We start from the raw sequence: 13,275 nt of genomic DNA on the forward strand, positions 1-13,275 counted from the left end.
CCTCTTAGGTTATGCCTTGGAGGAAGGTATATCCACCAGTTACTCAGTGACATGTGGTCTCTCAGCTACAGTGCAACAAGTCAGTTCCTCCAACAAATTCTTTAGTACAGCCAGGCAAGACTAGAGTTGACATTTGCAAAAACTAGTAAGGGGAGTTTGGTTTTTTTATTGTTGTGGTTTGGCTTTTTGGTGTTTGTTTTACCTTTTTTTTTTTTGTTCTTGTTATTTTGTTTTTATCCTAACTTGGGGAAATAAATATACAATGAAGGTACTGTACTGTGGTTTAGTATTGGGTTTGGAGTTGTTTCAGTAAACTTTTTTTGAGATTACAACAAATACACCAATTTTATCTCATTTCATGCCACATCTAAACCCCATGAACTGCATCAGCATTTTTAATTCATTTATATTTGATTTCATTGTGAGCATGAGTATTACGTAAGATACTCTGCCTCTTCCATGCAATGTAACACAGATTTCAAGTGTTCATGTCTAACAGCTCTTACTGCTGACAAGCGTGACTCCAGCAGGACAGATTCAATAGTAACAGCTACACTTTTCCAGTTGATAAAGGATTTATGCCAAATATCCACTACACTGAACACACAGCAAAGAAACATTAACAGCTACTACATGGAAATCTAACACTCATGTTTTAGAACAAGTTTGATATAAATACACCTATATTCAGTTTAATAGTAGCAATACCACATTATCAGCTGAAGGGCAGGTCACCATACCTAGGGAGCCTAATACTAAATGTGATGAAATCCATTACACAGTTACAATTATTACAACCCATACTGGATAAAAGACAAGGCCAAGAAAAGGGATAACATCTGTATTCTTTGTTATTCCTGTGGCTTATATCAGTTCATGCTCTTTGATTGCATTTAAAATTGTAAAGTATCTGGACCTTCTGCAGGGGTGTGATGCTCTCTGAAACCTCCTTCAAGTGCAGCACGGCTGCAACTGCAGGCTTTGTGATAGCACTAATCACTCTAACCCCAGCACAAATTCTAGTGTGCATTCAGAAGTTAAATGGTTACAGTGCTGCTGCTCAGGACAAGTAACAGGATCACATACACACTAGAAACCTCAAAACAGCAGCTGTGGTTGTCTCCTTACATTCATGCCAAGTTACAGCAAGTTAACAGTAAACTGTAAGCTTCTCTTGTGGGTTAGGCAAGAATTTTTCCATTATTTAACTGTCTATGCCTAGGAAAGAAATAAAGGCAGGCATAAGTTTTCTCTGGTGGTGCTTTTATTTACTACTATTATTTTCATGAAACTGGTATGGTGAATCTAAACTGAGGTCAGGGTCAGTGAGTTACTGTCCCCAAAAGAGCTAAATACAATCCTGCCTCAAACAGCTCAAAACCTAAATGGAGAAAGGCTGAATGTCCTTCCAAAGGTCACTCTGCAGAAGAGCCACAGCCAGGGCAGGCTTTTGTCTCCTCTCCTGTAGCAAAAGCCACAAGAATGTGGCCTTTGCCGTCCTTTTTTCCAGCTGCCAGACTGTTCCTTACTACCAATCTGGGCTAAACTCCTGCTGAGAACAATGGCAGCATTACTAGAGGAGGGACAGCTGTCAGCACAGCTTGAGAAGCAAAGATTTGCTTACACACCTGTTTGATGCACAGCAGAAGGAACAGAATACCATAGGAACTGTTGGCCTGTGCATTTTTAAGTTATGCAACTGTTTTCACCTCAGATAGAAGCAGTTTTGCTGTACGTATATAAAGAGGCCAGAAGGCAGAAATAACTGTCCCGACCCAGAGGACTTCCTCTCCCAGCCTGTAAGGTGTCATTAAGACACCTACAGGGCTGACATTCCTGGGCAGCATGGTATACACACTAGAGTGGCTGCAGACAGTGCCACAAATAGCACTTACAGGCTCTGGAGGAGGTGGTGGAGGTGGCTCCTTGATCACCTGGAATAAACAAACAATAGAGAAACCTGAGACAATGGTAGGGTTCATCCATCTCAATACTATGTCCTCCCTGCTGTCTTGCCCATGCCACAAATGAGTCACTCTGCTTCCTTGCCCTCTGTTCAATTAGCCCCCCCCCATTAGCCCCATTCAATTATTCCCCTCCTCTCATTAGCCCCATTGAAAATAAACCCAGATGAGATGAAAAATCCCATATAATTACCAAGTTAGTGCAAAGATATTATCTCAGAATCTGCAGCTCCTCTGAATAAATTAAAGAAACCCCAACCAACAAAATGCAAAAAAACCCCTAACTCTTGTCTTTAAAGAGGACTGTAACATCTTATACACACATTAGTAAATCAATTCCACTGATTCCACATCAATTCCACAAATTCCATCAATTAAACTTCTATGCAGCAGGTTTCAAAGCTGGTCTAATGGAGGTCTTCATCGTTATAGAAACTTAAGTCACATCCATGAGTTTATTTAAAATCCTCATTCAATGTAAAAATCACATAAGCCTTGAAACAATCAAAAACCCAGACGAGAGTTACTTCATCATGCACTTTAAGCAAATTGTTGAATCAGGGTTATACAAATGGGGTGTGTTTTTTAAAGCAACGTTAACCACCCACTCCAACACTTTAACTCTGTGCTTTGGCAGAGAATAGATGAAACCAAGTCAACAGAATAAAAAAACTGTACTTACTACTGTGCAGCAAAGGGGCCAAAACCACCACAGAAGAGCCAGAGCCAGCAGCAGGAAGAGAATCAGAAGAGCAATGAAAAGGATGGTCCCAGTCAGCTGCAAGCAAGATGATTATTTCTGAGTTACCTTTACATGTCTCAAAGATTCAGGAGTCCTGAATTACACACTTAGAGGCAGCTTTCCCTCACTACGAGGTCTCAGGTAGATTGTGCAGTCAATCACTATAATCATTAGGATCACATCAGTATCTGAAGTCACAAAATGTGGGAAGCATCTCCTCTTTGCAGTGTGTATATGTATAATTTATGTACGAATTTATGGTGTATTTTTAGCCCACTAGATAGCAGGAAACTAGAGGAAAGCCTGGGGTTAGGAGAATGTGAAAAGAGCTTGAAGAAAGGTCTGTCAATCAGGCTGAGGAAAGAAGAGTTGGCTAGAGAGGAAGCTGTAAGAGATTTTCAAAGGATAAGTGAGATAAAGGGAAAGAAGCCAAATTCCAAAAGTGATTTCTACATGATGAAGTCCATGAGATTCACCTTAATAAATCTGAAACTACTTGTTGAATTTCCATGACACCAGAAACTGATGCTTACCCCTTCTTACAAGAGGGATTTCCTTCACCATTCTAAGTGCATTTGTTTTCCCCTCAGACAATGAAAAGGCTGAGGGTGGAAAGAACCAGCTGATAAGAGTTTTGCAAAGTCTGGGTGAGATCCTGAATGACCAGCTTAGGTGGTACCTAGTTCTCCCTCAGGCCAATTCCTAGAGCTGTCAGGACTGCCATGTTCAATACGGGACTAACACAAAGCCAGCTCCTACTCCACGCTTTTAGGCAGGTAACCCAGTGCCCCATATCTGTGTCACAGCATATGCCGTGGGCTGCTCTGGGCCTTTTTGTTATAGATGCAACAAACCAACCTGTTTTAGGCTATGCTATGTGACTCATTTTCCTTTGGCCAGGGAGCAGCTGGACTGCTCCAATATGTGCCAGACTCTGCTCAAACAAGTCCTGTTAGAGGACACAGTACCCAGCTGCAGTTCAATGCTAAGCCCCCCTCTCTGGCACTCCCATGGCCCCATGTACAACTAATGCATCTGGAAAGCAGATACTTGAAGAGAAATGAATTCCCAGTAAAGTCCGTTTGCTGAGAAAAGGGTGAGTAAAAATCAAGCATAACTTGGAGAAATATCGCTGCCCTCCTTAAAAACAAATCCAAGCACAGTAGCAATGCAGTACCATTGCTACCATTACTCCAAACACACATTACCTCCTTGTTTTGTAGCCTTTGTTCCCAGGCTTCACTTTTCCTGTGCTAACTGCAAATATAAATTGCTGAGACATTTGCCAGCAGTAGCTCAGGAGCTGCTGGCAGCGAGAAGCTAAAGAGTCTTCTTTTAATGATTTTAATGATACAAAGCACCATAGTGAAGCTGGACTTTGAAAAGAAAATAGCAGACTTCATACAGCTGAACAGAAATAAGCACAAGGATCACACAGAGGCTTTAGGATTACAGTGAAGATACTTACTGTACAGAAAAGACAGAAGGACCAGCTGGGGAAGAGAGCTGAGCAGGCCAGCTGACTGCCACCCACAGAAAAGGAAACAGGAGAGGAAAGGAAATAGAGGCAGTCTCTAAAATAAGAAGAGTGAAATGCATGAAATTAAGACAAAGTTGGAAACTGAACAGCCAACTCCCTGCTTACGGGACTTAACAGGAGCAAGACAGTATTTTTGTATCAGCTGCAAATCAGGCTTCCTGCCTCCTTCACATTCAATTTGCAAGAGACTGGTCAAAAATTGTCAGAGATTGACATGACTGGAGATTGGATTCCTCTTTTTCTCCTAAGGCTACCAAAAGGAAAAGCTTCCTCCATCCATGCTCTGGCCTTTAGGATCCCCATTTAGGTTTGAGACTTCAGTATTCATCAGAAATAGATTACATATGGGTAACTAAATGCACCAGTTAACACTTGTGTTTCACTTCAGACTTGAAAGACTTACTCTGAGGAAAAAGAGCGGAATTAAATGTGAAAATATCAGTCCTCAGTATGGAAAATTTGGAAGAAAGTTTTAGCAAAATAGAACACATCTCTGTTTTATTGTGTCCCTGCAACCCAGACTGTTCCAGCATTCTGGTGTGGTATTTCCCACCTTCAATTCTGCAAACACCAGAAAATTAGATTTACAAGTTCCAGTCACCTCTATCTGCATTCCTGCCCTTCTGTTCTTCAGCTGTCAAAATGGCCAACAATGATTACAAACCAATATGACAGCATTTGGCATAGGCTATAAAAGTCCTTTTGACACTAATAACAATGATACAAACTGCTATCAGGTACTTCAGCCAACTTGGTTTAGACCACAAGCACAAGGTCACATATTTAATTACTGTATTTGCTCACACCAGCTATGGGCACTGCCTTATTTCTATCCCAAGGCAAGGAAGACAACTCTATCTATTAGTCAGTTCCCTAATTTTGCTTATTTTATTCTAAAAATCAGATTTTGATAAAGAATCACTTCTAGCTGTTTTTCCCTGACACTCCACCTGGTCTTTTTGACCACGTGATGTAGGACAGACATCACTGTCCTTTCCTTCTGTGGCCTTTCCAGATACAGGTCCTAACAGTTGTACCCTTTTACCCCAGATCCCATCAGGGACCCCAAGGTTCAACAGAGAGTTTCTCCCTGGTGCTCCCTCGATCATTTTCTCAGATCTCTTTCTGGTAAGATCCTAGTTTTGAGGATCCCTCTCCTGGGGTAGGAATGGGAAGGGTACCTCTTATTCTAATTTTTTACTCAGAAAATCTATTATGATATATCCATCATCAATAACAAGTTGATCTTAAGTAGCCCTGGTTATTTTCCCAAGAGCTGCTGGGATCCAGTCAGTGGCAGTGACACAGAAGCTGCAGAGAGGTCATGCTCACTCAAGGAGGCTTTGCCTGAAGAACAACCATTTCTTTCCAAGGTCTCATGGATCCTCTGTCAAGCCCCATTGGAATTACTCACACAATGTGTGCTGGTGATGCTGACAGAGCTGGAGATGAACGTTAGCCCGTTGTTCATGCTGACTTGTAGAAAAACCACCCTAGAGCACAAAACAGATATGTTTATTTTTAGTGTCATCTTTACACCCATTGTTACCTTCACTCTGTCTCCGTTTTAACCATTGGTTTATGAGCAGGAATGGAGAGCACATCCTGTTGAGTCAGGGCATTTTCATGGCCTCAGGCACTTACCTGCATTTGTCTCCCTGTTTGCCCAGCAGCCACTCTTTTTATGTTACCTTAGTTGAGCTAGGACATATGCTCTTTATTAAAAAAACCCATCCCTCCTGGGGCAAAGGGCACTAGGACACTGAGTCATAACAGAATACCTCTATGGCAATACAATAGCAATACTACTGTAGGTAGCACAAGAAACTTTAAGACTTCTTTATTTATTTAAAGAAGCCCTTCTGTCAATGAATCAGAATGTGATCTTTTGTATCCAAGAAAATCCAGAACACCTGCACTGAGATCAAGAAGGGTAAAAACACCGAAATGCCAGTGAAATTCAAGAAGAATCTTCCCTAGACATTCTCCAATATCAGAGAAAGGATCCAAGGAAGGAAAAAAAATTAAAGTAATAATAAAAAAAACCCAAACAAAATCCCACGAATTTAATTTCCGTCACCAACAAATAAGGGAAGGGAAGCATTCACCCATAGCCCCAGTACAGCATTTAAGCATCCATAAGATCACCTACAGGAAAAGTAGGGCATTTTGCCACATCTCCCTGAAGTCTACAGGATTAAAAAGGATAGCCATAGCAGAGCAAAATACAGGAAGCAACATATACAACAGCAGCAAAGGGATCAAAATCAAGCACCTCCTTTCTACCAAAATTAAAAGTTTTTGATTTTGGTGGTAATTAAAAGTCTTGAATTCAATTACCTTTTGGTCTGAAACAACAGGATATAGGAAGAGAGGTGTAATCACCATTCTGTGATTTTATGATATGGGGCCATGGTCCAAGAAGATCTTTGGTTAAACCATCTGAACACCCAACATTAAATTGAGCTGTGCTGGCTCATACTAGGAAAAGATTTGGTACAAAGGAGATGGCTGCAATATGACACACACACAAATTTATTAGCTTGACACTTTGGGCAAAATCCTGAGCCTTTGGCTCAGTAATGGCACCTTCACCCAGGAGTCCACTCTCAGCACATGCTGAAAAGCAATACTCACTGTCCAGCATCTTCTATCACTGGGGCAGGGCAAAGCAAGTACGTATCATGAACAAAAGTCGGCTTTTCATCTGAAAGGAAATTAATATAACCATCAAGGATGAAAAAAATAAATTGTTTCAAGCAGGCCACCCCCTTGAGAAGTGCTGGCACCAATGACAGCCACAGATGAACTCAATATATGGGCAAGTACCAATACTCCCCAGTGGTGCTGATCACAAATCCAAGTACTAGAATAACAATTCATGTTGATGCCAACATGATGCTATCAGGCTAGAGATACCACAGCTAAGAACTGGAAGTTTATCTCTGTTCCTGACAGCAGTGATCAGCCATTTGGATTCAGCTTTGAGCAGTATTTATCATGACTACCTGAAAATTACATGCAACTTCTATTCACACTGAATAGTCTGACCCCTCAAGTTACTCAAGGGCTCAAAAGTTTAGTGTTCAATTTTTTCTATCTATGCCCAAACACACAGAGAAGAGAATCCAAGGCTGCACTGTTTGAGCCCAAGAAAAAGGAAGGAGAGAGATGGAGTACATCTGTAATGGAAAATTCTAGGGGAAAAAAAAACAAACCCGAGAGATGGTTGGTCATTTACAGGAAACAGGCAGAGAGGGGCCATGACTGATGTTATCATGGGGATCTGCTCTGCACTAGCTGCTTCTCCTGGACCCAACTTCCCCTCTGTGGCAGCATCATCTGTAAACAGCCCACGTTTATAAGGGTTTGGTGCAGGCAGGGTTAAACACAAGGGCACACATCTTCTCATCTCCTTGCACTCCACTGCTCCACGATTCAGCAGTGTTAATCCTGTTGCTTTCAAAATCATATCCAGAAAGCCAAGTCCTGTGAATAACTGTGACAGGAGGACCAAGAGTAATCCTGCACTGCCACTCCACTGAAAGTGTGGGAGCTGAGGCACAAGAGCAGACACGCCACTTCAGTGACTATACCTTAGCTCTGAATGGCCAGCAAAGCAACTGTGCTGCCAGCCTGGAGAAAGAGTGGTCTACAAGAGTGAAACCCAAGGGAACAGAGGGCTGACAAAGGCTGCCATCTTATTTATACTTTTGAGGCCTGTTTACTCTTTTTACCTAGGAAAAAATTAACTCAAGCAACAACAGATCTAAGAGTTTTTCTTTCATGCTTCCCCACTTCAAGCACACCTGAAGACAGAACTCATTTCCCTTCCTTGGCAGAGATGAGGGCATGGAAATCAGTGATACGTTATAGAGAGAAGGAAAAAAGCCAGTAGAGATCAGCATCTCATGACAACATCTGTTGCAAACTTAACCCAAGGAAAACACAGCATGGAGTTGGAATGGAATCACAGTAGTTTTCCTTCTGTGTATTTCAAGGCTCAGGCCAGCACTCACAGTGTGAAGCCCAGTCAAGCTGCTAATGATTTGTGTCAGGGAAGAAAAAGCAAAAGGTCTGTCTAACTGATAAACCACAAAAAACAAATCCTGGTTAAGACATATCTGTAAGGGGAATAAGTGCAAGACCACCAGAGCTGACTGACTGCAGCATCAACATAGACAAGTGGAATGGAAATGAAGGAGCAATTCATGTGTTCCCTCTTGTAAGTGAATTCCCTGCTTGGGAAGGCACCAGTCTGGCCACGGCAGTATATGAAAGCCTCTTCTGTGCTCAGGCCACAAAGCTAGCATATATGAAAAAGCAGCAGAGCTCCTCTCCCCACACCAGGTTTCATTCTGCCAGACACACATAGCTTCTTAGGAATGAGAGAGGACTAATGAGAAACTGGACACTTCATCTTTTTTTGGCCATTCAGTCCTTTGCCTGGCTGCTAAGACAGCAAACAAAAGACCCTGTTCAGCACAGCAATGACAGAGTTTTCCATGTTACATGGTCACTGTGATGGGAGCAGCAACTGGTGTCAGAGAGGAGCAGAGCATGCCTGGGAGGCCTGGGTTTATGGCAATTGTCTCCTGAACTGCTGAATAAAAACTCTGAAAACACCACCAGGGGATCAAGATAGCAATATTTCTTTTTACTGATGATGAATAAGGGAATAGGAAGCAATTTTAAGTTTCCATCTTAAAACCTGATCCCCAGTCCTGTCTTGCTGCATGCAGCACCCATGTGCATCAATCACTACAATGGGGCTAAGGTCACTGTGCAGCAGCATGCCCCATGCAAGCACTCACTACACAATGCCCACAGGTCACTGCATTGAATAAGAATGAATTTCAAGTTTCTTTAAAGTGCACACCTCTACCCCAGCTCCCTCTCACATCTGCTGCAAGGACTCTCCTTTACATGGATGAGAATTGGCCCATGGCCCATGTGGTGACACAGCCACAGTGGTCACCACAATCCATCAGTCTGCAAACTTACTGATAGTGAGGCTGTCATTGAGCTTGAAGCTGCAGAGTACCTGGTCGATATTTCTTGCATGATAAAAGCCATTGCCTCTTACCACAACTTGAAAGGATTCTGTAAGCAAAAACACAGAAGATTTATGAGAAATAATTCAAATACAGCACTTCTGTTTGGAGTGACCTGAATTAAAACATGACAGCTGCTGTTCTCTGTCTTATGCCTGATATAAAACATCCACACAGGCACTCCCACTATTCAGCAGCAATGTCAAAGAGTGCTACAGTGGCATTAGTGCTTCAGAGTCTTCTCTTTGTCTCAAGTCAGCTCCCACAAGTGTAACACAGAACTGCAATGCCTTAAAGGTGCACAGTAAAACTAAGTCTGACTTGACTGATGTTACCTCATGGTTCCTCCATGGCTTTTGGGACAGATACCTTTGCTAACCACCTGTACCAGTCCTTTCCCCTAATCTTCATGGCAAATGGCACCAGGCTTTCAGCAGAGCTCTGTTCAGGAAGATGCAGACAGACAAAACTCCCCACTTAAACCTCCTGAGACTCAGAGTCTTGCATAAACCCTGGGAAAAAAACAGCACCCCTGCCCATGCAATAACTGAGTCCATGCATAGCCCCATGAAAATCTGCTCTGTGTGGGAATATCTAAGGACCCAGGCACCATCACTTTCTTTGTGCTGTTCCCCCACATCCCTGGCCCGGCAGCTGAAACCATCAGTGGCACAAAGAGAGACCTGTCACAACTTCTGTTGCTTTAGTCTTGATAGGGAAGGCACTTGCGATTTTTTACATTATTGTAATAAGTAACTATAAGCAACATTCAAGAAGCAGAAGCTGCAGCAGGTTTGTTTTTTTTCACAAACATTCCGATAGACTTTTTACTGACAAAGCAGTTTTGCATTTGAGTAAAGCCAGTCCAGGAAGGGTGCTATCAGAAGTTGGCACCATTGATCATGTTGCAGTGCACTGAGCTTACTCATGAGCCTAGAAAGTAACTCTGTTAATTGCCAGAGAGATCAGTAACACCTGGCTGAACAGCTACTAGAAGTAGAAATGTGCAGGACAAGGGAAGGGATAGAGACAAGTAGAGGTAGGATTGCTGAGTTTATGCCTAGCATGAAAGCACCTGGTGTCACCATACCCTGTACAGTTAGAGACAGGAAAGGTCACTTGAGGAAAAGTATTAAGAAATGTAGCTTTGTCTCATCAGCTTCTCCCTAGCAAGCTTTTAAGGTTATTCCTTAGTAACTTACATAGCTAGCACTTCTCCTCAGAGCTCTAACAACACAACTGTTTGGTATTCTTCTCTCCCTTTTACTGTGCACAGGTAAAGCCCAAAACAGAGCCACAGTCCCCTTTCTGCTAGGCTGAGCCTGAATTGCCAAACTAGGCAGAAGATAAACCAGGAAGGGAAGTGGTAAGGGAAACTTCCCCGTAGGACACAAAAAGCCAGTGTGGCTGCTACACTGACCACAGAGATAAAATCTTAAATGCAGGCAGGTGGAGAGACATGTTACAAATTTGTTCTGTCCCCAGTACACTTCTGAAACTCCCTTTGATACTGCACACAAGCAGCCAGCTGACAGCTGAGATCGCTGGCACACAGCAAGGGAAAGCACAGAAGTTGTACTTTCCTGCATGAATTTCCTACTTTAACCAAATCCTTCACAGGGCTCTCATGTCGGCCTCTGAGCAGTATTTCAGACCAGCCCAATAAAGGGAGTATAACAGCACCACACAGGACCAATTAGTCTTCAAGCTTCACATGGAAAAATATGAATAAATTATATAGTGCTCCACTAGTAGTGAGTAAAATCATGAACAGGTCTATGTGCATCATTGTTTGTACTTTGATGAACATAATAAAAAAGAGAGCAAAACAATGCACATGATTTTTAGCAATAAAAGATTTAGCTTTTAGCAACATTGCATACAAGGCACTGCCATGTTATTTGTATGCCTTGGAGGAAGGAATCATTATTGGGTAACACCTCATGAGGCCCCAAGGTGGCTGAAATACATTCAGCTTCATCTGCTTGCACTTCATTATCAAGCTACTGCAAGGCAAACTAGCACGAGGATGTGGAATGCTTTACTTTTCTGCATAAACAGCTTATTTTTGTCAAAAACACTCTCACTCATTGCCATTATCACTGCACTGAGATGTAATGCAATGCCAGGTGAATTGGGCTAGGGGATTTACAAATTACAGTCACACACTGGAAATGCATACTGGTTTTCATTGTGGCAATTTGCTCTAGAGAAGGGTTCTGAACTGACAAAAGCTCAAGGTAGATGGGAATCAAAGAGGGTATTTTGGGAGGAGAAAAAGTGTCTACTGGAATGCATTTTGAAATGTAACATGTACTTAGGTACCTTGCTGAAGAAAGATAAAATTTGAGATCTCAATGAGCACACCAAGGGCCAAATACACAAATCCAGCACCAGAATTTGGCCTCTTTTTATTAGGAAGGGTTACACATCCTGGTTCATTGGGGGTAATGAGCATTTCTTTAAACAAATGAAAATGTACTTTAGGGCAGATTCATCTGCTTCTTTCTCCAATAAGAACCTTGAGTTACTCTTAGTCAGATTCATGCCTTGAGTCATTCCACATCTAACCCAGCTGCTATGCTGAGAACTATGAGCATCCCTTTTTCTGCCAGCAGAGGTGAGAGCCATGACCAGCTCTGAGGGCAACTGGGCCTCTGCCCACCCACCAGAACTACCTGCCTGGGACCACACACTGACAGACTTGCTTGTGACCAGCCCATTTCACAGAGGCTTGAACACTAGTCAAGATGATAAAATTGAGATGGAGAAAAATTATGTTTTAAAATAAGCTTGCTACAAAATTGCACTTAATTTTTTCTTTCCCTTCTCATCAATTAATGGCCTTAAAAGCCAGCAATCACAAAAGCTTAATTGGTGGCCGTTTCAGTGGCTTTAAAAAGATGCTGCGTGTAAGAAAATTTCAACACAAGACATCAAAGGTAGAAGGTACATGTAGAAGTTTAGCCTTGTCAGGACAATTTACCTCTCCTGCCGTTCTTTTCCCTGTGACTGCTGCTCTGCACAGTCAGTTGTGAATAAGTGATTGGGCAGTAACCTGTCCACCAACACAAGCTGAAAATATACCAGGCTTGCAGGGCAGTGTAAACAGCTGGAGCTGTGTTTGTTGTTGCTGTTCAGAAGCCTGCCCCCTCGGTTGCTCTGGAGCATTAACATGTTCTGGGTGACGCTCTGTTGAAATGGCTAATTCCATTTAATTTTGCGCCCTGGCTCTGGCTGCGTCCTTTTCTTCCTTAGTTACTGTCAGATGGTGGATTGCAGCTTTTGACAAGACAGCGAAGGGAAAAAGGTCAGCACGGAAAGAACCGGGCGGCGCTGGCAGCGAGGGGTAGGTTGGAGCTGGTGTGCACTGGCCGTGCTGTCGGCTCCGCTTCTCTGACTCTGATGAGAAGCTGACTGCTTGCATCCTCACCTGGGAGTTGATGTGGCCACTAGGATGCCACATCCAACAAAACCTTTCAATCACATCTGTGTACCATAAGCATAATCAAAGCAATGATGCTGTCAAACGGGATATGAGGCACCTCTGATTCTGCACTGATAGCCTGTTTACAGGCTGCATGTCTTGGTCACTTTAAATCAGAGGGAACAGGAAGGACCCAACTACGCTGCTCCCTCCACATTGGGGACAATGAATTTGCAGGGTCAAAAAGCATTAAACATCAGATAGCTGTCACAATATGACGAGATCAGTTTGGAACTGGATTTGCCAGACAGCTTTGTCACAGCAAGCCAGAGTCCCAAATGGAATTGTCAACACGTAGAAACTGTTCCATTAGCATTTTATTAAACCTCTGGCAAGTTAAAAACGAAGCCAAGATCACCAGCAATCACCAAGGCAGTAGTAACCCTGAGAACACTTACAAGGAGTGGCTCAGACCCTGCTTTAAGCCCTGATCATAACTTGTTTCCACTGAGCCACACAAAACCCTCGTGATCTCATAGCAAATTATA

The 13,275-nt window shown here is 42.7% G+C and overlaps 1 protein-coding gene across 2 annotated transcripts in view; it reads right to left on the bottom strand.

Moving 5' to 3' along the window:
• ANTXRL (ANTXR like) overlaps positions 1 to 13,275 on the bottom strand; it is a 53,169-nt gene that overhangs the window by 19,672 nt on the left and 20,222 nt on the right. For both annotated transcript variants that reach the window (XM_088169074.1, XM_014875410.2), the window contains exons 11-15: positions 9,251 to 9,349; positions 6,884 to 6,953; positions 5,661 to 5,739; positions 2,647 to 2,742; positions 1,896 to 1,934 (exon numbers count right to left, since the gene is read on the bottom strand). In XM_088169074.1, the coding sequence (XP_088025200.1) occupies positions 1,896 to 1,934; positions 2,647 to 2,742; positions 5,661 to 5,739; positions 6,884 to 6,953; positions 9,251 to 9,349 (383 nt within the window). The remainder of the gene's footprint in view (positions 1 to 1,895; positions 1,935 to 2,646; positions 2,743 to 5,660; positions 5,740 to 6,883; positions 6,954 to 9,250; positions 9,350 to 13,275) is intronic.

Source organism: Sturnus vulgaris, chromosome 8, assembly GCF_052056855.1.
Source record: "Sturnus vulgaris isolate bStuVul1 chromosome 8, bStuVul1.hap1, whole genome shotgun sequence".
In the NCBI taxonomy this organism is placed as follows: domain Eukaryota; kingdom Metazoa; phylum Chordata; class Aves; order Passeriformes; family Sturnidae; genus Sturnus; species Sturnus vulgaris.